Source organism: Bos taurus, chromosome 11, assembly GCF_002263795.3.
Source record: "Bos taurus isolate L1 Dominette 01449 registration number 42190680 breed Hereford chromosome 11, ARS-UCD2.0, whole genome shotgun sequence".
In the NCBI taxonomy this organism is placed as follows: Eukaryota; Metazoa; Chordata; class Mammalia; order Artiodactyla; family Bovidae; genus Bos; species Bos taurus.
Window position 1 is genome coordinate 93,309,596 of NC_037338.1, and position 25,643 is coordinate 93,335,238.

At 39.6% G+C, this 25,643-nt stretch overlaps 2 protein-coding genes across 2 annotated transcripts; both read right to left on the reverse strand.

The window, feature by feature from the left end:
- Positions 1 to 12,501: 12,501 nt before the first annotated feature.
- On the reverse strand, positions 12,502 to 13,446 carry OR1L8 (olfactory receptor family 1 subfamily L member 8). Its single transcript, NM_001389890.1, has one exon. It carries the CDS (start codon positions 13,444 to 13,446, stop codon positions 12,502 to 12,504), a length of 945 nt encoding a protein of 314 aa, NP_001376819.1.
- Positions 13,447 to 21,445: 7,999 nt separating this feature from the next.
- Positions 21,446 to 22,390, reverse strand: OR1L8C (olfactory receptor family 1 subfamily L member 8C). Its single transcript, NM_001389967.1, has one exon. It carries the CDS (start codon positions 22,388 to 22,390, stop codon positions 21,446 to 21,448), a length of 945 nt encoding a protein of 314 aa, NP_001376896.1.
- Between the last annotated feature and the right edge of the window lie 3,253 nt (positions 22,391 to 25,643).

The following is a 25,643-nucleotide window of genomic DNA, read 5'->3' on the forward strand; positions in this document are numbered from 1 at the left end:
TCTTGTCTGGGCACAGAATGAGAACTTCATTCTCATTTGCTCATGGGATGCTATCGTCCTCAGACTGTGCGATCTGGGAAATGAGGAATACAAATGTTAGTGGGAATTTGGTGAATTAGTTGGATCAGATGCTGCAGGTTGTAGATGTGAGGAACACCCATGCTGGTGACTAGAAGAAAGGATAAAGGTTTTGGAGCTGAGAATCAGGAAGAATATTCTAAAAGCACAAGGTGTGTTAATCAGGCTGAGAATAGAATAGTCTTTTTTTCCTTTTCCTTTTACTGATGGGGTTTTCCTTCAAAATAAATGAAATAGAGGACCTTGAAGTCAAACTGGAAGGACTTAAAACCAAGTGCCACATGGAACTTTTACTTGGACCTTATAATGTCTCAAATCCATGAGATATTTGAAAGTATAGGAGAGGAAAAGAATAAGATGCCAAATTGGGTTGAAGTAGCCAAGTGAGTGGCCAGCATTGAAGCTCACCTCCATGTCCAGATGCTTTTCTTCCTTCCCAGCCCCTCCAGAAGTTGATCTGCACCACACCTGTTCATCAGGTCACGTCTGCTTCTCACACAAAGCTCAGCTTCCTCGTGTGTCTCCCATGAGCTTCTGGGCTGAGTGACAAGGAGAGAAGCAGGGATGGAGGAGGAGTTGATCTGCTTCTCCAAAAGGATAACACGTTTCCCTTCCCTGACCTCAACACCTGGGCTCACTGCTGCTCTCCCAGCTCCAGATCTCAGAAGGCAGAGATGCTCTGACTCAAGTGGGAGGGCGCTCCTGATTGAGGAAGCCCAGCCAGCTTCTCATGAGTCTGAAGCCTGCTCTACTTGCCTCTGGGGCACTTGTTAGGCTGAGGGAGTTGAGGTGTGATGATCTCTTAGGGGAATGTGTCCCTGGAGAGGGAGTAGAGAGCAGGTAGAGAAAGCAGAATGGAAATCACAGCCAGCACTGCTGACTCCAAGGGGACAGGGGACCGCTGAGGCTTCCTGTTTAGACGCTGAGACTAATCTCAGAGCTTCTGAACCTCACTATGACATCTTAGGGTCTTGCTTCAGTTTCCCCAACTATGGGTTATCAAGGGTAGAAACACATTTATCTGGGTGAATATTTTAATTTTGGGGGATTCAGATGTGGATCCAAGTGTAGTCTAGATCCATTCAGATTATAGATCAATAAGGGGAGGTTGCAGTTTTCAAAGGATTCAATGGGAGAACAATGGTGTGTATTTCCCAGTGTCTGTGGAGGCACGTGGATTAGATTTTTTTTATGTGTGGGATTAGGTTAATATTAGTGTTTATTTAGGGCTTCCCAGGTGGCTCAGAGGTTAAAGCATCTGCCTGGAATGTGGGAGACCCGGGTTTGACCCCTGGGTCAGGAAGATCCCCTGGAGAAGGAAATGGCAACCCATTCCAGTACTCTTGCCTGGAGAATCCCATGGAGGGAGGAGCCTGGTAGGGTACAGTCCATGGGGTTGCAAAGAGTCGGACATGACTGAGCGACTTCACTTCACAGGTGGCAATAGTGGTAAAGAACTCACCTGCATATTCAAAAGATGTAAGAGACTTGGAAAGAAATTCAAAAAAGCAAAATGGCTGTCTGGGGAGGCCTTACAAATAGTTGTGAAAAGAAGAGAAGAGAAAAGCAAAGGAGAAAAGGAAAGATATAAGCATCTGAATGCAGAGTTCCAAAGAATAGCAAGAAGAGATAAGAAAGTCTTCTTCACAGATCAATGCAAAGAAATAGAGGAAAACAACAGAATGGGAAAGACTAGAGATCTCTTCAAGAAAATTAGAGATACCAAGGGAACATTTCATGCAAAGATGGGCTCGATAAAGGACAGAAATGGAATGGACCTAACAGAAGCAGAAGATATTAAGAAGAGGTGGCAAGAATACACAGAAGAACTGTACAAAAATGATCTTCACAACCAAGATAATCATGATGGTGTGATCACTGACCTAGAACCAGACATCCTGGAATGTGAAGTCAAGTGGGCCTTAGGAAGCATCACTACAAACAAAGCTAGTGGAGGTGATGGAATTCCAGTTGAGCTATTCCAAATCCTGAAAGATGATGCTGTGAAAGTGCTGCACTCAATATGCCAGCAAATTTGGAAAACTCAGCAGTGGCCACAGGACTGGAAAAGGTCAGTTTTCTTTCCAAGCCCAAAGAAAGGCAATGCCAAAGAATGCTCAAACTACTGCACAATTACACTCATCTCACACGCTAGTAAAGTAATGCTCAAAATTCTCCAAGCCAGGCTTCAGCAATACGTGAACCATGAACTTCCTGATGTTCAAGCTGGTTTTTGAAAAGGCAGAGGAACCAGAGATCAAATTGCCAACATCTGCTGGATCATGGAAAAAGCAAGAGAGTTCCAGAAAAACATCTATTTCTGCTTTATTGACTATGCCAAAGCCTTTGACTGTGTGGATCACAAGAAACTGTGGAAAATTCTTCAAGAGATGGGAATACCAGACCACCTGACCTGCCTCTTGAGAAACCTGTATGCAGGTCAGCAAGCAACAGTTAGAACTGGACATGGAACAACAGACTGGTTTCAAATAGGAAAAGGAGTACATCAAGGTTGTATATTGTCACCCTACTTATTTAACTTCTATGCAGAGTACGTCATGAGAAACACTGGGCTGGAAGAAGCACAAGCTGGAATCAAGATTGCTGGGAGAAATATCAATAACCTCAGATATGCAGATGACACCACCCTTATGGCAGAAAGTGAAGAGGAACTAAAAAGTCTCTTGATGAAAGTGAAAGAGGAGAGTCAAAAAGTTGGCTTAAAGCTCAACGTTCAGAAAATGAAGATCATGGCATCTGGTCCCATCACTTCATGGGAAATAGAGGCAGAACCAGTGGCTGACTTTACCTTTTTGGGCTCCAAAATCACTGCAGATGGTGACAGCAGCCATGAAATTAAAAGACACTTATTCCTTGGAAGAAAAGTTGTGACCAACCTAGATAGCATATTGAAAAGCAGAGACATTACTTTGCCAAAAAAGGTCCGTCTAGTCAAGGCTATGGTTTTTCCTGTGGTCATGTATGGATGTGAGAGCTGGACTGTGAAGAAAGCTGAGCACCGAAGAATTGATGCTTTTGAACTGTGGTGTTGGAGAAGGCTCTTGAGAGTCCCTTGGACTGCAAGGAGATCCAACCAGTCCATTCTGAAGGAGATCAGCCCTGGGATTTCTTTGGAAGGAATGATGCTAAAGCTGAAACTCCAGTACTTTGGCCACCTCATGCAGAGTTGAGTCATTGGAAAAGACTCTGATGCTGGGAGGGATTGGGGGCAAGAGGATAAGGGGACAACAGAGGATGAGATGGCTGGATGACATCACTGACTCGATGGACGTGAGTCTGAGTGAACTCCGGGAGTTGGTGATGGACAGGGAGGCCTGCTGTGTTGCAATTCATGGGGTTTCAAAGATTTGGACACGACTGAGCGACTGAACTGAACTGAACTGCCTGAGGTTTGTCATATCTTTCCTTCCAAGGGGCAAGTGTCCTTTAATTTTATGGCTGCAGTCACTGTCTGCAGTGATTTTGTATCCAGAAAAGTAAAATCGGTTACTGCTTCCAAAATTCACCCTTTCCTGTACGTTTTAGTTCACTGATTCCTAAGTTGTCAATGTTCATTGTTGCCAACTCCTCTTTGACCACATCCAATTTACCTTGATTAATGGACCTAACATTTCAGGTTCCTATGCAATTTTGCTCTTTATAGCATTGGCCGGTTACCACCAGACACATCCACAACTGAGCGTTGTTTCCACTTTGGCCCAGCCATGTCATTCTTTCTGGAGCTATTAGTAGTTGCCCTCTCCTCTTCCCCAGTAGCATATGGGACATCTTCCACCCTGGTGGGCTTATCTTTTGGTACCATATCTTTTTGCCTTTTCATACTGTTTATGGGGTTTCTCGCAGCAAGCATACTGGAGTGGTTTGCCATTCCTTTTTAGTGGACCATGTTTTGTCAGAACTCTCCACTATGACCCCTCTGTCTTGGGTGGACCTAACTGCTTGGCTCATAGCTTCACTGAATTACTCAAGCCCCTTCACCATGACAAGGCTGTGATCCATGAAGGGGTTTTGAGTTTTATAGTGGAAATATTGTGTGTTATTGTAAACATCATCCACAACGTTATAGGAAATGCAAAACATTTTGATGCTGGTCAGAATAAAGCACTGTTTCACACAAGACATCTGTGTCTTCTTCTTTAGATTTGAATTTAATTAAAGAATTTCAATCTACATATTAAGAATAAGTACTACAGAGATAGAAAGCCCTGGGTTTCAGTCCTGCCTCTTGCACTTACTCTTCATGTGGTTTTCGTGTTACTGTTTTTCTATTCCTTCATCTAATAAGTAGCTCTTAATCAATTTCCAGCTTTATTGAGATGATTGACATAAAGTTGTGTAAGTTTATGGTGTACAACACAATGATTTTATAGACATATTTATTGCACAGTGATTTTGACAGTAATGTTAGTTAACAACATATCCATAAACCCACATAGTTAAAACATATTCATTTGTTTTAGTGAGAACCTTTAAATCTTCTCTCTCAGTAACTGTCTTAAAAAAAATTTTTTTTTAATTGAGGTATAGTTGATGTACAATAGCATGTAAGTTTCAGGTATACAACATAGTACCTCAATTATTCTGCTATTGATTCCTTCTAGAGTATTTTTAATTTCAGTAATTGTGTTGCTCATCACTGTTTATGCTTTATTTCTTCTAGGTCCTAGTTAACTTGTTAAATGATTCTTGCATTTTCTCCATTCTATTTTCGAGAGTTTGGATCATCTTTACTATCATTACTCTGTATTCTTTTACCAGTAGTTGCCTTTTTCCTCTTCGCTTATTTGGTCTTGTGGGTTTTTACCTTGTTCCTTCATCTGCATGATATTTCTGCCTTTTCATTTCCTGAACGAAGACATTTTTTCCCTTTTTAAAAATAATTAATTGATTCATTTTAATTGGAGGATAATTACTTTACAATATTGTGGTGGTATTTGCCATACACTGACATGAATCAACCACAGGTGCACATGTGTCACCCCATCCTGAACGCCCCCTCCCACCTTCCTTCCTACACCATTCCTCTGGGTTGTCTCAGAGCACCAGCTTTGAGTGCCTTGCTTCATGCATCGGACTTGCACTGGTTATATATTTTACATATGGTAATATCCATGTTTCAATGCTATTGTCTCAAATCACCCCATCCTTGCCTTCTCCCACATGGTCCCCAAAGTCTGTTCTTTACATCTGTGTCTTTTTTGCTGCCATGCATATAGGGTCGTCGTTACCATCTTTCTAAATTCCATATATATGCATTAATATAGTGTATTGATGTTTCTCTTTCTGACTTACTTCACTCTGTATAATATGATCCAGGTTCATCCACCTCATTCAGTTCAGCTCAATTCAGTGTCTCAGTTGTGTCTGACTCTGCGTCCCCATGAACCGCAGCATGCCAGGGCTCCCTATCCATCAACAACTCCAGGAGTTTACCCAAACTCATGTCCATTGAGTTGGTGATGTTATCCATCTCATTGTCTGTCATCCACTTCTCCTCCCACCTTCAATCTTTTCCAGCACCAGGATCTTTTCAAATGAGTCAGCTCTTCACATCAGGTGGCCAAAGCTTTGGAATTTCAGCTTTAGCATCAGTCCTTCCAATGAACATTCAGGACTGATTTCCTTCAGGATGGACTGGTTGGATCTCCTTGCAGTCCAAAGGACTCTCAAGAGTCTTCTCCAACACCACAGTTCAAAAGCACCAATTCTTTGGTGCTCAGCTTTCTTTATAGTCCAGCTCTCACACCCATACATGATCACTGGAAAAACCATAGCCTTGACTAAATGGACCTTTATTGGCAAAATAATGTCTCTGCTTTTTAATATGCTGTCTAGGTTGGTCATAACTTTCCTTCCAAGGAGTAAGTGTCTTTTAATTTCATGGCTGCTGTCACCATCTGCAGTGATTTTGGACCCCAGAAAAATAAAGTCAGCCACTGTTTCCACAGTTTCCCCATCTATTTCCCATGAAGTGATGGGACCAGATGCCATGATCTTCGTTTTCTGAATGTTGAGCTTTAAGCCAACTTTTTCACTCTCCTCTTTCACTTTCATCAAGAGACTTTTTAGTTCTTCTTCACTTTCTGCCATAAGGGTGGTGTCATCTGCATATCTGAGGTTATTGATATTTCTCCCAGCAATCTTGATTCCAGCTTGTGCTTCTTCCAGCCCAGTGTTTCTCATGATGTACTCTGCATATAAGTTAAATAAGCAGAGTGACAATATACAGCCTTGACATACTCCTTTTCCTATTTGGAACCAGTCTGTTGTTCCATGTCCAGTTCTAACTGTTGCTTGCTGACCTGCATACAGGTTTCTCAAGAGGCAGGTCAGGTGGTCTGGTATTCCCATCTCTTGAAGAATTTTCCACAGTTTCTTGTGATCCACACAGTCAAAGGCTTTGGCATAGTCAATAAAGCAGAAGTAGATGTTTTTCTGGAACTCTCTTGCTTTTTCCATGATCCAGCGGATGTTGGCAATTTGATCTCTGGTTCCTCTGCCTTTTCAAAAACCAGCTTGAACATCAGGAAGTTCATGGTTCACGTATTGCTGAAGCCTGGCTTGGAGAATTTTGAGCATTACTTTACTAGCATGTGAGATGAATGCAATTGTGCAGTAGTTTGAGCATTCTTTGGCATTGCCTTTCTTTGGGCTTGGAAAGAAAACTGACCTTTTCCAGTCCTGTGGCCACTGCTGAGTTTTCCAAATTTGCTGGCATATTGAGTGCAGCACTTTCACAGCATCATCTTTCAGGATCTGAAATGGCTTAAATGGAATTCCATCACCTCCACCAGCTTTGTTCGTAGTGATGCTTCCTAAGGCCCACTTGACTTCACATTCTAGGATGTCTGGCTCTAGGTCAGTGATCACACCATCATGATTATCTTGGTTGTGAAAATCTTTTTTGTACAGTTCTTCTGTGTATTCTTGCCACCTCTCCTTAATATCTTCTGCTTCTGTTAGGTCCATATCATTTCTGGTCCATACCATTCCACCTCATTAGAACTGACTCAAATGTTATTCTTTTTTATAGCTGAATAATATTCCATGGTGTATATGCACCACAACTCTCTGATCCATTCATCTGCCGATGGACATCTAGGTTGCTTCCATGTCCTAGCTATTGTAAACAGTGCTGCAGTGAACACTGGGGTATATGTGTCTGAAAGAAGACAATTTGATTGAAGAAAACTCATCTCAGAGTGTTGCTCAAAAAATTAAGATGACATGAAACTACCTTGCTCATTTTCCAGCAAATGTGTCTTCATTTCTGCCCTTTTTCCCTTAGCACTTCAGTATGCAAAAGTTTTGTCCAACCTTACCTTTTGAATAGGATTTCCTTTCTGAGGTAGTGGGATCAAGTTTTATGCTGTCCTACCTGGGGAGGAATCTTCCTGAGTCCAGCGTTTTCCCCATGTTTCATTCAGCAGCTATCTTGCTTTGTAAACATCAGATCAGATCAGATCAGGTCAGTCGCTCAGTCGTGTCCGACTCTTTGCGACCCCATGAATCGCAGCACGCCAGGCCTACCTGTCCATCACCAACTCCCGGAGTTCACTCAGACTCACGTCCATCGAGTCAGTGATGCCATCCAGCCATCTCATCCTCTGTTGTCCTCTTCTCCTCCTGCCCCCAATCCCTCCCAGCATCAGAGTCTTTTCCAATGACTCAACTCTTCACATGAGGTGGCCAAAGTACTGGAGTTTCAGCTTTAGCATCATTCCTTCCAAAGAAATCCCAGGGCTGATCTCCTTCAGAATGGACTGGTTGGATCTCCCTGCAGTCCAAGGAACTCTCAAGAGCCTTCTCCAACACCACAGTTCAAAAGCATCAATTCTTTGGTGCTCAGCTTTCTTCACAGTCCAGCTCTCACATCCATACATGACCACAGGAAAAACCATAGCCTTGACAAGACGAACCTTTGTTGGCAAAATAATGTCTCTGCTTTTGAACCTGCTATCTAGGTTGGTCATAACTTTTCTTCCAAGGAGTAAGCGTCTTTTAATTAGTGATTCACAATTTTTAATGGTTATCCTCCATTTATGGAGAAGGCAATGGCACCCCACTCCAGTACTCTTGCCTGAAAAATCCCATGGAAGGAGGAGCCTGGTAGGCTGCAGTCCATGGGGTCGCTAGGAGTCGGACACGACTGAGCGACTTCACTTTCACTTTTCACTTTCATGCACTGGAGAAGGAAATGGCAACCCACTCCAGTGTTCTTGCTTGGAGAATCCCAGGGACGGGGGAGCCTGGTGGGCTGCCGTCTATGGGGTTGCACAGAGTTGGACACGACTGAAGCGACTTAGCAGCAGCATCCTCCATTTATGGTTATAAAGTATTGGATATACTACCTGTCTGAACAATGTATCTTGTAGGTTATTTGTTTTCTACATAGTGGTTTTGTTACTCTTAATTCTCTACACCTATCTTAGTCCTCACCCCCTCTCTCCTTGCTGCTAACCTATAGATTCTTCTTTGTAACTGTGAGTCTGTTTCTTTTTTGTTATTTTCAATAATTTGTTTTATTTTTTATAATCACGTATAAGTGATGTCATACAGTATTTGTCTTTCTCTGAGTGTTTTCATTTCCTTAGGGGAAATTGTTTTATTTAGCTTTCCTTTTTTATTCAATGAAAGATTCTTTTGAGTCTATAATTCTTTACAAATTTCAAAAGTTTCATGTACATGATTTCATATAATTCCATAAAAACCCTTTAAAAATCTTTATCTCTATATTTCTCCTCCCCACTTCTCTCTCTCCACTGGTAGCTACTAGTTCTTTTGCTATATCTGTAAGTGTGCTTCTTTTTTGCTTTATTCACTAGTTTGTTGATTCTTTAGATTTCATATGTGAGTGATATCATACAGTATTATAAATTTACTGAATTCATTTATTAGTTCTAACAGTTTTTTGGTAATTTCATTAGGATTTTCTACATATTGTGTCTTGTCATCTGCAAACAATGACAGTTTTACTTCTTTTGCAATCTGAATTCCTTTTATTTCTTTTTCTTTTCTGACTGCTGTGGGTAGGACCTTCCAATACAATGTTGAATAAACGTGGGAAGACTGGGCCTCCTTACGTTAAGATCCATTACATCTTGTTTGTAATCTTCAAGGAAATGTCTTCTGCTTTTCATCACTGAGTGTGTGGTTGTCAGTTTGCCATTGTTGTTGTTGTTCAGTTGCTAAGTTGTGTCTGACCCTTTGTGATTCCATAAACTGCAGTGTGCCAGGCTTCCCTGTTCTTCACTCAGAGTTTGCTCAAACTCATGCCCATTGTGTAGATGATGCCATCCAACCACCTCATCCTCTGTCACCCCTGTCTCCTCCTGCCCTCAATGTTTCCCCATGTATGGCCTTTATTATGTTGAGGTATGTTCCCTCTATACTGATCTTCTTTATAGTTTTTTAAGTGGAAACAGTGTCAGACTTTATTTTTTTGGGCTCCAAAATCACTGAAGATGATTGAAATTAAAAGACACTTACTCCTTGGAAGGAAAGTTATGACCAACCTAGATAGCATATTGAAAAGCAGAGACATTACTTTGCCAACAAAGGTCCGTCTAGTCAAGGCTATGGTTTTTCCAGTGGTCAAGTATGGATGTGAGAGTTGGACTGTGAAGAAAGCTGAGCACCAAAGAATTGATGCTTTTGAACTGTGGTGTTGGAGAAGACTCTTGAGAGTCCCTTGGACTGCAAGGAGATCCAACTAGTCCATTCTAAAGGAGATCAGTCCTGGGATTTCTTTGGAAGGAATGATGCTAAAGCTGAAACTCCAATACTTTGGCCACCTCATGCGAAGAGTTGACTCATTGGAAAAGACCCTGATGCTGGGAAAGATTGAGGGCAAGAGGAGAAGGGGACAACAGAGGATGAGATGGCTGGATGGCATCACCGACTTGATGGACATAAGTTTGAGTGAACTCCGGGAGTTGGTGATGGACAGGGAGGCCTGGCGTGCTGCGATTCATAGGGTTGCAAAGAGTAGGACATGACTGAGCAACTGAACTGAACTGAATCATAAATGAATGAGGACTTTTGTCAGAAGCTTTTTCTGGATCTATTGAGATGCTCGTATGGTTCTTATGCTTTATATTTAATATGAGACACAGTATATGTGTATAACCAGTTGCTCCAACTTAACATATTGAATGGGTCCTACTCTCCTCTTTAAATTAAGTTAGCACTTTGCCCAAAATAAAATGATTATATTAATAAAGATTTATTTCTAGGTCTTCTATTCTTTACATTTCTGTATATATATTTCCTATATAAATGTTACACATACTAATTACTTCACTTTTGTAGTACATCTTGAAATTTTTTAATGTGTGTGCTCCAATTCTGTGATTTTTCTTCAGGATTGTATGGGCTTCCTTGGTGGGTCAGATGGTAAGGAGTCTGCCTGCAATGCAGGAGACCCAAGTTCAAGACCTGGGTCAGCAAGGTCCCCTGGAGAAGAAAGCCCCATTCCAGTATTCTTGCGTGGAAAATCCCAAGGATAGAGGAGACTGGCAGTTATAGTCCATGGGGTCGCAAAGAGTTGGACATGACTGAGTGACTAATACTTCATGGCTGATCCAGACCATTCTCATTTCCATTCAGCTTTAGAATTGAATTATTTCCAAAGACAATGACCTTTACCCGCACTTGGTGTATACTGTGTGGACTCGAATCTGCTCCCCTAAAGCCAAAACAGTGGCACCATGTCTATATTTGGTGGTTATAAACTGTGTTTAGGGGAGGTGATCACAAAGAACACATTAGAACATTCTTTTGTTTTTCACCAAAAACACTTGATGCAGTAGAACAGTGAAATATGTCTTTAAAGTATCAGAGGTTTTGGTACCAAGAATAGTATATTCTATGAAATTGTGATTTAAATGAAGGAGCCATGCAATGATGGTTTTCAAATTTGCAAGAAAGTTTTTTTTTCAGCTGGTATCTTACAAAGAAAGTCTTTCATCATTGTCCGGGTCATGTAATTTATTAATACTTTTAAATTCCATGTGCTATAAATATTTATTTGAAGAAGTTCAGTCATTACAAATATATACCAAGAAGTGGAATTTCTCTCCCTCTCAGTCCTTGCCTCCCCTCACACTTCCATTTTTATTTCAGTGACTATAAAAATATATATCATAAAATTTTAAAAACTATAGTGGATTCATCCTTTTGTACTTTGTTATACTTAATTTTTTCTAATTAATGACATTTCAAGAAAGTAATAGAGATCTGTTTCATTTTTTCAGCCTTTTGAATATTGTTACATTTTACATAAAACCCCACAATTTTCTTATTTCCTATTAATAGAGTTTTAAGTTTTTGCCAATTTTTATCTGTTATAAACTGAGACTGACTAAATAAAATCTCAGTACTCAATATACATTTATGATAATATTCCTTCAGTTAGACACCTGAGTGCTAAAGTCTCTAGAATACAGTATTAAATCATATTTTAAACATACAGCTTTAGGGATAGATGGAGACAAGAAAGATTTCAACATTCCACTATGGAATGGATATTTTAAAGTCACCACTCTTGATTCTTGTTCTTTTAGGCCATTAACATTTTCAATTGTCTGTTAAAAAAAAAGAAATTGAAACTAAGCTACAGCAATGTAATGAAGGAAGAATAGAAAGATAAGAGAATTCTAAACTTGAAAACTTAGTAATTAAAAAAGAAGAAGTTTTGGAGGAGAAAAATAAGGGATTATAAAAGTCCTCAAATGAGAAAATTAGCTGAAATGCATCCCTCCATCCTCTTCTCCTTTCCCTCCTCTCCTTTCATTCTCCTTTTTTAAAACATTTTCAAAGACAGTCGGCAGCTACAAATTAAGAACTTTTTTTTTTTTTTTAGCATTATACTGAATTTGAAGGATTTTGGAGATAATTCTTAATAAAAGAGAGAAACTAGTTAAGGAAATCTATGTGGGAAAAGTGAAAGTTAATCGCTGTGTCCGACTGTTTGTGACCCATGGACGGTAGCCCGCCAGGCTCCTCTGTTCACGGAATTCTCCAGGCAAGAATGCTGGATTGGGTTGTCATTTCCTTCTCCAGGGGATCTTCCCAATTTAGGGACTGAGCCCAAGTCTCCTGCATTGCAGGAAGATTCTTTATTGTTTGAGCCATCCACCCAGTGTGGGAAAAGGATTAGGTTAAAGCAGCATTTGAAAGATGCAATGTGATGACTCTTTGTAGAAAAGAGGAGAAATAGTGGGGAAGAGTATCATGATTTAATCACAGGCAGAGCCAATTAATAGGCCATCAGCAAAGTATGTAAATGCTCACAATACCTTGCCCCACATGGGTTAAAAATGCTAATCTCCAAGAGCTTGCTTGATCACCAAGAGCCAGTAGAAACCAGATTTAAATGGGGATGATTCCTTTGTGTGTACATCAAGAGGGTGCTGCCTGGGGTTTCCTTCTGCCCACCAGCTTCCTCAGACCCTGTTTCAGGTCTTTGTTTCTTAGGCTGTAGATAAAAGGATTGAGCATGGAGGACAGAACTGTGTAAACAATTGTTGCCATGTGGTCCCTGACAGTGTAGGTGGACACAGGCTGTAAATAGACATAGAAGATGCTTCCATAAAAGAGTGTTACCACAGTGAGGTGAGACCCACATGTGGAGAAGGCTTTGCGTTTCCCAGAAGCTGAGGGAATTTTAAGAACTGCAATGAGGATTTGTATATAAGAGAAAGTAATGCATAGGAAAGGGGTCACTAAAATAAAAGATCCTTCTATCAATATCACAATTTCGTTGACAAATGTGGGGGAGCAGGACAATTTTATCAGAGGGCTGAGGTCACAGAGAAAGTTATGGATAATATTAGAGTCACAGAAGGTGAGCTGATTCAGCAGAAGTGTGTGTAGGAGTGAGTGGAAATGAGGCAACGAGCAGGAGAAGGCCACCAGCAGGACACAGCGGCGGTGGCTCATGATGGTGACATAGTGGAAGGGGTCACAGATGGCCACATAGCGGTCATAGGCCATGACTGCCAGAAGGCAGCTGTCAGTGTTGCCCAAGGCATATATAAAATACATCTGGGTCAAACATCCAGCATAGGAGATGGTCTTATGTGACAGGAAGTTCACCAGCATCCTGGGGACAATGGTTGTTGTGAAGCAAATGTCAGTGAAAGACAGGACACTCAAGAAGAAATACATGGGGGTGTGCAGTTGGGGGTCAGAGCGGATGGCCAGGATGATGAGCAGGTTCCCTGTTATGGTGACCAGGTACATGATGAGGAAGAGGATGAAGAGTGGCTTCTGGTCCTCAGGCTGGGAGGAGAGTCCCAGGAGGATGAACTCAGAGACACTGCTGGTTTGGTTGAGTCTTTCCATTGACTCGGGTCTATTAATAGCTATATACAAGAAGGTTTATTATTTCACATGCTTCAATTAGGTATCCCAAATCATGAGAACCCAGCAGATCATTGTTCCCTCTATTTGGTCATCATTAGCCACTCTGCAGGGAAAGCTTGTTACCCTTATTGTTCTTGATGTGGTCCTTCCTTCCCAAATCCATGGGCTTGATAAGAACCTTATATTGCAAGCTGGAGGGACAGAAGAAGAGTTTTACTTAAAAAAATATTGAGGTGAACCTCTTTGATTCTAGTTCCTTCATTCCTATTCTGGAAAATTCCTATTTCCTTCTTGGGAACATAACAATAAAACAGATGTTTCTTTTGAGTTGTTCATTTTGTAGTTTGGGAGACAGATCATCAGCAGAGTAGGTAATATTATATCATGTAGGGACACATTTTTAAACAAAATATAAGAAGATGGAGGTGACTGGGGATTAGAGGGCATTTTAGATATTGAAGTCACAGAACACTCATTCCTTATCAAAGCAAATTCAGTTGGTATACTAGGTCTTGGGTGGAAATAACCATTTTTCAAAATAACCAACAGAGCTAATCTCAAAGAAATGTTGAATCCAGTACAATAGTGATTTTTCCTTTTGTCTGCACACAGAATGAGAGGCTCTCCCTCCTTAGCTCATGGGATATGAGCGTCAGTCTATGCAGATCTTCCCTCTTTGTAAAACCATTTTCCTTTTTTTTAAACTCCTGTTGTAAATTACATTTGTATAGTATGGACATCCATTTTTGACTCTTCAATTTTTTCCTTAAAATTCCTCTTTCATATGTTTATCAAAAAATAACTGTGAGAAACATGTCTACATACTTTTTTTTTTTTTTTTTGGTTGTATCTAGTGACCTAGCAATGGACATTAAAATAGCCTCTGTTTCTTACTACTGCAAAAGTTCTATAGTGAGGGATTGTGCATCTACAAAGTACTCTAACAAAGTGCTTTAAATCAAGATTTCAGAGTCAGCGTATCCCCCTATATCTTGTGAATAGACATATCCCTTAGGGATTTTGATACATTTTGAGATGTTTGGGTATTTATACATTCTTAGCTACAGTAAAAATCTCAACATATATACTTTCATATCATATATGACATGAAACACACATATCATCAAAGTGTCTAAAATAATTTCTTTAGAGGCAGCATATCATTTCAGACATTTTGAATGCACATTGGTATAAAAGTACACTGATATATTATCATATTAATTAATAGAAAAAATAAGTAAGTGCTTACATTTAAGTTTTAAGTTACCCCAAGTTACTTAAGTTACTTCATGTGTGATATTGAGCAAAAGCATCCACATTCTCATGAGGGGTTAGTGAGATAGCACATTTCAAACACCTCAAGACAAGCATATTATGAACACTCAGGAGAAGCTGCTAATACTCATCAATCCCCATGTCACCCTCCCTCATCTTCTATTTCTAGAAGGTCTCAAAATCAACTCATTCACCTGTGTAAAATATCACATCCTGCACCGCCAAATTTTCAGGCTAATTTTATGATTTTGTAAGATTTTATGGAAGAAAAGAAAAGACCCTGATGCTTGGACAGATTGAGGGCAGGATGAGAAGCGGGTGACAGAGGATGAGATGGTTGGATGGCTTCACTGACTCAATGGACATGAGTTTGAGCAAACTCAGGGAGACAGTGATGGACAGGAAAGCCTGGTGTGCTATAGTCCATGGGATTGCAAAGAATGAGACATGACTTAGTGACTGAACAACAGCAATGGAAGAAATATTTGTTTTGTTTCAGTGCATTGAGCTTTGAGTGGATCAGTAATTAAAGTTAATTAGAATAAACCAATATTTGTTGAAAATGTATTACATGTCAAGCTTATTATAGTCACCTCACTAAATTCCATAATAAGAAATTGGAAAGCACGTGTTATTAAATGGGAGAATGAGGCTTATAGAGGTGAAGCAATTTGCTCAAAGTCACTAAGGAATCGCAATCAGGATTTGGACGCATTCAGATTTCTGACTCACTTTAAGCTCATGCTTTCAAGCATTACGCTACCCCTCCCCTAGGTTTGGTATATTTATCATTTGTCACAGTCACCAACAATCAATCATGCACTATTTTCCTCATTTTGGCAATTTCCTAACATGAAATACCTCTCTATTGCCCTTTATCGACAAGCTTTCTTCTCCCATGTTCTGAATCTATCCTTGTAGTTGCAAGAGAGGTGATCTGGTTATCTTTGTTGCTGAGATGGTAGAATTTGAGTATTTGAATATTCATGATTAATTGACCAAAATCATGGGCTTTTATAACTGGGGTGTGTCTGGAGTGTGGAGTTGTGGCCATGCAGTGACAGTACCCTGAAGACAAAAAATGGGGTTTGATTTGTCCTGCATCTCCTGCTCACAAGTTGGTTCTTGACATTTTAAGGATAGCAAGGGAGACACCATGTCTGCAAAGCAGTTTATCACACACAAATCAAGATTGAAAGGTGAGTCATTTGTGAAAGGGCTGCCTGGGGGAATGTGGAATACAAAAATTAGTGGCAATTTGGTGAATTATTTAAATTGGATGCTCCAGGTCATAGATGTGAAGAACACCCAGGCTAGAAAAAAGGAGGAAGGTTTTGGATCTGAGAACCTGGGAGAATAGTTCTAAAAGCAGTGTAAGTGGATCAGAATAGGAATACAACAGTTTGTTTTTTTTTTCCGTCTTCTTTTCTGCTGAAGCACTTTGCTTTCACCAAAACTTATGTTATAGGTAGCCTAGAAGTCCAACTGGATGAACTTAAAACCAAATGCCACATAAAAGTTCTACTTGGACTTTATGACTTCTCAATCCATAAAATATTTGAAAGTATCCAAAGAGAAAAGTGTAAGATATTAAGCTGGGATAGAGTAGCCCAGTGGGTGGCCAGTTTCCTGAAGCTCACCTGCATGTCCAGATGCTTTTCTTTCATTCCCAACCTCTCCAGAAGCTGATCTGCACCATGTCTGTTCATCAGGTCATAGTTTGCTTCTCAGCCAAAGCTCAGCTTCCTCGTGTTTCTCCCATGGAATGGGAGACGCTCTGACTTAAGTAAGAGGACTCTCCTGATTGTGGAAGACTAGCCAGCTTCTCGTGAGTTTGGAGTATTCTCTGCTAGCCCCTGGGGTGCTTGTTAGGTTGAGGAAGTTGTGGTGTGATGACTTCTCAGGGAATTTCATCCTGGGATCTCTGTAGGCAGAGAAAGCACAAAGGGAATCAGAGCTAGCCCAGCTGACTTCAAGGGGACAGGGGACCCCTGAGGCTTCCTGTTTAGCTGTGGGACTAATCTCAGAGCTAATGAACCTCAGTGCACTGTCTCAAGGTCAGGCTTCAAGTGTATTTTATCAAGGATAGGAAAATATTCATGTGGGTGAATATTTTCATTTTATTGAAAATAGGTGTGGACCAAGGTGTATTCTAGAACCAGACAGATCATACATAAATGAATATGCAGAGTTTTCCAATTTTAAGGGGATCAATTGGTGAAGATCAATGGTGTGTATGTGCTTTCCAGTATCTGGGGAAGCATGTGGATTAGATTTTTTTTTAAGTGAGGGATTAGGCTACTGTGAATTTACATATGTTTAAAATCACAGGGTTAGGCAAATGTTGTCATATTTAGCAAAGGGGCTTTGAAAAACATGTATGTATTTAAGAGTTTAGGCTCAAATCAGTGATTTGAAGTTGTATTGAGGGAGAGGAGATACTTATTAGAATGCTGGCCTACTCATTTAGGGGTTGCTTTTAACAAGAGACTTTGCCTCTATGAGCCTCAGTTTCTTCATCTGAAAAAGCAGGATAGCAGTTCTTTATGGCACTAAAACCAGAAATAACATTTTCTTTTGAGCTTTATATAGATAATATTGTGTATTTTGTTAAAAATCATCCACAAATATAGGAAAAACAACACATTCTGCTACTGCCTTCAGGGTAAACCACTGTCTCACACAAAACATCTGCATCTTCTTCCTTACCTTTGAGTTGAGTGTAGAAAGTTTAATGTACTTACCAAGAGTAAATACTACTGAGGCAGAAACCCCTGGGTTTGAGTCATGCCTCCTGCACTTACTCTTCATGTGGCCTTCATCTTTCTCTTGTTTCCATTCATTCACCCAACAAATATTTAATTATTATTTTCCAGCTTTATTGAGATGATTTACATATAACATTGTGTAAGTTAAAGGTATACAACACAGTTGTTTGAGACGTATTTATTAAGCACAATAATTACCACAATAATGTTAGTTAACACATCCATAACCTCACATAGCTACAACTTATTTGTTTTGGTGAGAACATTTTTTCTTGCACAACCTGGTAAATTTTCTGATTTTCCTTTTTAAAAATTTTTTTATTAGAGTATATTTGATTTACGATATTTCATTAGTCAGATGTAAGCAGAATGAATCAGTTACGCATATACATATATCCACTCTGGTTTAGATTCTTTTCCCATATAGGCCACTACTGTGTGCTGAGTAGAGTTCTATGTACTATTGGTGGGAACTTTTAAATTTTTGTCCTCTTAGCAACTGTCTTTATTTAAAAGAAATTTAAAAACTGAGGTACACTTGATGTGCAATGTGTTAAGTTCAAAGTGTACAACATAGTGATTCTCATTTTTAAAGATTGTACTCCATTTATAGTTATTATAAACTATTGGGTATAATATCTGTGCTGAACAATACATGCTTGTATAAATAGGTCATTGTTTTATATATGGTGGTTTGTACCTCTTAAACCTCTATCCCTATTTGCTCTGCCTCACTGTTAACCTAGAGTTTGTTCTCTATGTCGGCATTTTTTTTTTTTTTTGCTATTTTCAATTGTTTCTTTTATTTCTACATTCTACATATAAGTGATATCATACAGTATTTGTCTTTCTCTGTTTTCTTTTTCTTAGGGGAAAATTGTTTTATTTAGTTTTCTTTTGTTTATTCAATGAAAGAGTCTTTCAATTCTATAGTGCTTGACAATTTTCAAAAGTTTCACATATATGATTTCATATAACCCCACAATTGCCCTTTTAAAAATTCCCTTCTCCTATGTTCCCCTGCATGGATCACAGCTTTGTCTTTGCAAAGGGTTTTGTGTGACTCAAAAAATTATTAAAGAGATGGAAATACCAGGCCATCTTACCTGTCTCCTGAGAAATTTGAAAGCAGGTCAAGAAGCAACAGTTAGAACCAGACATGGAACAGTAGACTGGTTTCAAACTGGGAAAGGAGTATGTCAAAACTGAATACTGTCACCCTGCTTATTTAACTTACATGCAGAGCCCATCATACGAAATGCCAGGCTGAATAAATCACAAGCTGGAATCAAGATTGGCAGGAGAAATGTCAACAACCTCAGCTATGCAGATAATACCACTCTAATGGCAGAAAGTGAAGAGGAACTAAAGAGCCTCTTGATAAAGGTGAAAGAGGAGAGTGAAAAAGCTGGCTTGAAACTCAACATTCAAAAAGCTAAGATCTTGGCATCTGGTCCCATCATTTCACGGCAAATAGTGGGGGAAAAAGTGGAAGCAGTGATGGACTTTATTTTCCTGGGCTCCAAAATCATTGAGGATGATAACTCCAGGCATGAAATTAAAAGATGCTTGCTCTTTGGAAGGAAACTTACAACAAACCTAGACAGCCTATTAAAAAACAGAGATGTAACTTTGTTGACACAGGTCTGTATAGTCAAAGCTACGGTTTTTCCAGTAGGCAGGTGTGAATGTGAGAACTGGACCGTAAGGAAGGCTGAGTGCCAAAGAATTGATGCTTTCAAGTTGTGGTGCTGGAGAAGACTCTTCAGAGTCCCTTGGATGGCAAGGAGATCAAAGCAGTCAATCCTAAAGGAAATCAACACTGAATATTCATTGAAAGGATTGCTGAAGCTGAAGCTCCAAAACTTTGGCCACCTGATGAAAAGAGCTGACTCATTGGAAAAAACCCTAATGCTGGGAAAGATTAAAGGGAAAAGGAGAAGGGAGTGACAGAAGATGAGATGGTTAGATAGCCTCATCGACTCAAGGGACATGAATTTGAACAAACTCCAGGAAATAGTGGAGGCCAGAGGAGCCTGGTGTGCTGCAGTCCATGGGGTCACCAAGAGTTGGACATGACTCAGTGACTGAACAACAACAAAAGGGAGGCAATCACATTATAATGACCTCTTGATTCTCACTGAAAACACTTGATGCAGTAGAACAATTAGATATGTCCTTAATGTTCCAGAAGTTTCGATACTTAGAATGCTGTATCCTATCAAATTATGATTCAAGTGAAAGAGCCAAACAATGATATTTTTCATATTTGCAAGCACCTAAAAAGTTTCTCTTCAGCTGGTATTTTACAAACAGTCTTTCACCATTGCATTGGTCATTTGATTTATTAATAGATTTCAATTCCATGAGCTATCAACATTTATTTATACAAATTCAGATGAATGTGTATCAAGAAGTGCAATTTCTCTCCCTCTGTGTCCCTCCCTAGCCTTACACTTCCATTCTTATTCCAGTGACTATATAGATATATAACATATTATTTTGAAAACTAAAATGAATTCATACTTTCATACTCAGGTCTACTTAAGATTTCTATTTAATGATATTTCAAGAAAATAACAGAGATCTGCTTGATATTTTCTGCCTGCTGCATATTGTTATATTCGATAATTAATCACAATTAGTTTCTCCAGTCCTTATTGGTAGGATTTTAGGTTTTTCCCAAATTTTTATCTGTTATAAAATTGATTGACTAAAATAAATTGTCTGGAATCAATATACACTTACGATATTAATAATATACCTTCAAGTCAGACTCAAGAATTGGTGTTTCTAGAATACAGTTTAAATCGTATATTTTAAACATGTAGGTTTAAGGATAGACAGAAGTAAGAAATGTTTCAATATACATACTACGCAATGGATAATTTTATGTTATCATTCATGATTCTCATTCTTTCTGGCCATTAGCATTTGGGAGTTGTGTGCTAAAAAAATATGAAACTGAAAAGGTATAAAACCATAGAAATATAGTAAATCAGGAGAAAGATAAGAGAGTAGTAGAAGTGAAAACTTAATAAGCCAAGAAAAAGTTTTGGAGAGAAAATTAAGGTGTTATTAAAGAGGGTGGGATGATTTGGGAGAATGGCATTGAAACATGTATAATATCATATATGAAACGAGTCAGCAGTCCAGGTTTGATGCACGATACTGGATGCTTGGGGCTGGTGCACTGGGATGACCCAGAGGGATGGTACGAGGAGGGAGGAGGGAGGGGGGTTCAGGATGGGGAACACGTGTATACCTGTGGCAGATTCATGTTGATATATGGCAAAACCAATACAGTAATGTAAAGTTAAAAAATAAAAGAAAAGAAAAAAATAAAAAGTATACATGTAAGATTGCATTTATGGGGACCTGTAAATGTTTAGGAATGTGCCAACTTTAATGAGAAGTGTAATTTAATGTTTTTCAGATGTTGATATTTGAATAAAATCTCTATAAATGCAAAAAAAAATCCTGATATTGAGATAATTAAGTAAAATATACTCCATCTTCTCCTTTTCCTTTTCTCCATTCATTATCTCCTCTTTCAAACATTTACAAAGACAATCAGCAACTATAAATTAAGTAATTAGTTTTAGCCATTTACTGAAATTGAAGAATTTTGGAGGATAATTATTGATAAAAGACAGAAATTAGTCCAGGAAATATCTGTGAGAAAAGGCTTATCTCAAAGCAATATTTCTAAGATGCAATGTGATGAATTTTCATAGAAAAGAGGAGAAATGGTGAGGGGGTGTATCATGATTTAAGCTGAGGCAAAGCCAATTGATGGGTCTTCATCAATGGATGTAATTGACCACAATTCCTATTCTCACATGGGTTAAAAATGCTAACCTCCAAGAGCTTGCTTGATCACCAAAAGCCAGTAGAAACCAGATTCAAATGGGGAAGATTCCCTTGTGTGTTCATCAAGGGGGTGCTGTCTGAGGTTTCCTCCTGCCCACCAGCTTCCTCAGACTCTGTTTCAGGTCTTTGTTTCTTAGGCTGTAGATAAAAGGATTGAGCATGGAGGATAGAACTGTGTAGACAATTGTTGCCACGTGGTCCCTGACAGTGTAGGTGGACACAGGCTGTAAATAGACATAGAAGATGCTTCCATAAAACAGTGTTACCACAGTGAGGTGCGAACCACATGTGGAGAAGGCTTTGTGTTTCCCAGAAGTTGAGGGAATTTTGAGAATTGCAATGAGGATCCGTATATAAGAGAAAGTAATGAATAGAAAGGGGGTCACCAAAAGAACAGGTCCTTCTGTCATTATCACAATTTCATTGATTAATGTGGGGGAGCAGGACAATTTCATCAGAGGGCTGAGGTCACAGAGAAAATGATGGATAACATTAGAGTCACAGAAGGTGAGCTGATTCAGCAGAAGTACATGTAGGAGTGAGTGGAAGTGAGGCAATGAGCAGGAGAAGGCCACCAGCAGGACACAGCGGCGGTGGCCCATGATGGTGACATAGTGGAAGGGGTCACAGATGGCCACATAGCGGTCAAAGGCCATGACTGCCAGAAGGCAGCTGTCAGTGTTCCCCAGAGCATATATAAAATACATCTGGGACAGACACCCAGCATAGGAGATGGTCTTATGTGACAGGAAGTTCACCAGCATCCTGGGGACAATGGTTGTGGTGAAGCAAATGTCAGTGAAAGACAGGACACTCAAGAAGAAATACATGGGGGTGTGCAATTGGGGGTCAGAGCAGATGGCCAGGACGATGAGCAGGTTCCCTGTTATGGTGACCAGATATATGATGAGGAAGAGGATGAAGAGTGGCTTCTGGTCCTGAGGTCGGGAGGAGAGTCCCAGGAGGATGAACTCAGAGACACTGCTGGTTTGGTTGAGTCTTTCCATTGGCTTGGGTCTGGTTAAATACAAGACATTCTGTTATTTCACATCTTACCATTCCATAGCCCAAATCATGATAAGTCTTTGTTTCCTCTATTTGGTCATCATTACCAGCTATTCAGGCCATGTCACTCTCATGGTTCTTGATGTGGACCTCCCTTCCCAAACCCATGGGCATCATAAGTGCTTTATGTTAAAAGTTGGAGGGAGAGAATGAGAGCTTTCCTTTAGAAGTCATCAGAGGTCGACTTCTCTGATTCAAGTTCCTTAGATCCCAATCTGGGGAAAGCACTGTTTCCCTACTGGGAACATAGCAATTCAACTGAGAAATATTTGCCTTTTGTGCCATTCATGTTGTAGTTTGGGTGACAGATCAACAAACATAATATGTAAAATAATATTATGAAAAAACTCTACATCTGCAGAGTGTTTTTAAAAAGTGTTTTATGTCAACTTCTTAGAGTCAGCATATTCATCCTTGCCTTTTCTATAGACACATTCCATAAGAATTTCAATCATTTTTAGATATTGGTTATTTATAGATGCTTGGTTACCATAAAAATCTCTACAGTGAACATACTGTATCAACAAAGTGTTTAAAATCATTTTTTTTAGAGGCAGCACACTCTCACACATTTTGAACATACATTGGTATACTGTGCGTGCATGCTCAGTCGCTTCAGTAGCATCTGACTCTTTGAGGCACTGTAGACTATAGCCTGCCAGGCTCCTCCATCCGTAGGGTTCTCCAGGCAAGAGTATTGGAGTGGGTTGCCATTTCCTTCTCTGTTGGCATAGTATGTTGATGCATTAATATATTCATTGAACAAATAGATACTTACACTTTAGTTGTAAGCTACTAAACAGTTTTTATTTTTTTTTATAAATTTGTGTTTATTTGAGAAAATCTGATTTATTTTATTTTTTTAATATAAATTTATTTTTTTAATTGGAGGTTAATTACTTTAAAATATTGTATTGGTTTTGCCATATATCAACATGAATCCGCCATGGGTGTACACATGTTCCCCATCCCGAACCCCCCACCTCCCCTGTACAATCCCTCTGGGTTGTCCCAGTGCACCAGCCCCAAGAAACCAGTATCATGCATCGAACTTGGACTGGTGATTCATTTCATGTATGATATACATGTTTCAATGCCATTCTCCCTAATCATCCCACCCTCTCCCTCTCCCACAGAGTCCAAAAGATTGTTCTATACATCTGTGTCTCTTTTGCTGTCTCACATACAGAGTTATCGTTACCATCTTTCTAAATTCCATATATATGCGTTAGTATACTGTATTAGGGTTCTTCTTTCTGGCTTACTTCACTCTGTATAATAGGCTCCAGTTTCATCCACCTCATTAGAACGGATTCAAATGTATTCTTTTTAATGGCTGAGTAATATTCCATTGTGTATATGTACCACAGCTTTCTTATCCATTCATCTGCTGATGGACATCTAGGTTGCTTCCATGTCCTAGCTATTATAAACAGTGCTGCGATGAACATTGGGGTACACGTGTCTCTTTCAATTCTGGTTTCCTCAGTGTGTATGCCCAGCAGTGGGATTGCTGGATCATAAGGCAGTTCTATTTCCAGTTTTTTAAGGAAATCTCCACACTGTTCTCCATAGTGGCTATACTAGTTTGCATTCCCACCAACAGTGTAAGAGGGTTCCCTTTTCTCCACACCCTCTCCAGCATTTATTGCTTGTAGACTTGGATCGCAGCCATTCTGACTGGTGTGAAATGGTACCTCATTGTGGTTTCGATTTGCATTTCTCTGATAATGAGTTTTTAAACCTCACTTACTTCATATGTAATATTGGACACAAATACCTACATTCTCATGAAAGTTTAGTAAGAGAAGGCAGTTAAAACACTTGAAACAAAGACAAGCATATTGTAAACATCCACGAGAAGATGTTGGTACTCATCAATCCCTGTGTCATTGTTCCTTATGTGCTATTTCCAGATGCTCTCATAATCAGTTAATTCACGTGTATAAAATACCACATTCTTCATCATTGAATTGTCAGGCTAATTTCAGGATTTTCCAAGATTTTATAGAACACCTTGTTTATGCCTTGAGCCTTGAGTGAATTAGTAGAGTTAATAATAATACCTAATTATTTATTGAAAAGTTATTACATGCCACATTTATGCTAAGCACCTCACTACATCCCCCAAAAAGAGGAATTGAGAGGCATGTGTTTTTATCAGGAGACTGAGGCTTATGGAGGTGAAGTGGTTTGCCCAAGGTCATGAAGGAAGTGAGTAGGAATCAGGATTTGAATCCTACTCTGATTTCAGTCTCACTCTAAGCTCATGCTCCCAAGCAGTATGCTACCCTTCTCTAGTTTTGGTATACTTATTATCTGTCACAATTTGGCACACGCACTGTTTTCCTCATTTTGAAAATTCCCTACATGAATTATCCTTCTACCCTTTTAAACTGACAAGTCTTTCTTCCTCCATGTTCTTATAGTCACAAGAGAGTTGACCTACCTTTCTGTGTTGAAGAGATGGTGGAATTTGAAAATTGGAATATCCTTGATTAAAGGGCCCAGGTGAGTCAGAAATAATTAGCCATGCTTGGCTGGGGTGTGCCTGGTGTGTGGAGCTGTGACTGTGCCGTGGACAGTACCCTGAAGACAAAAAGTATGGATTTGATTTATCTTGCATCACCTGCTCACAAGCTGATTCCTAATGTTTTATAAACAGGGAATATCATGTGCATGAGGAAGTTTATCACACACAGATCAGTATTCAAAAATGAGTCACTTGTGAAAGGTCTTCCTGGGCAATGTGGAATATTAAAAATCAGTGGTGATCTGGTGAATTATGAGATTGGAGCCTCCAGGTTGTAGATGTGAGGAACACCCAGGCTGATGACTAGAAAGAGAGGAAGGTTTTGGATCTGAGAATCAGGAAGATTAGCTCTAAAAGGACAGGGTGTATGAATGATGCTGGGAATACAACTCTTTCTTTCCTCTTATTTCTATTGAAGGATTTTGCTTCCACCAAAACATATGGTATAGGTGCCTAGAAGTCCAACTGGATGGATTTAAAACCAAGTGACATATGGAAATGTTACTTGGATCTTATGACTTCTCAATCCATGAAATATTTGAAAGTATCAGGGAAAAAAAAGTAAGGTACCAAACTGGGTTGGAGTAGCCAAGTGAGTGGCCAGCTTCTGAAGCTCACCTCCACGTCCAGATGCTTTTCTTTCCTTCCCAGCCGCTCCAGAA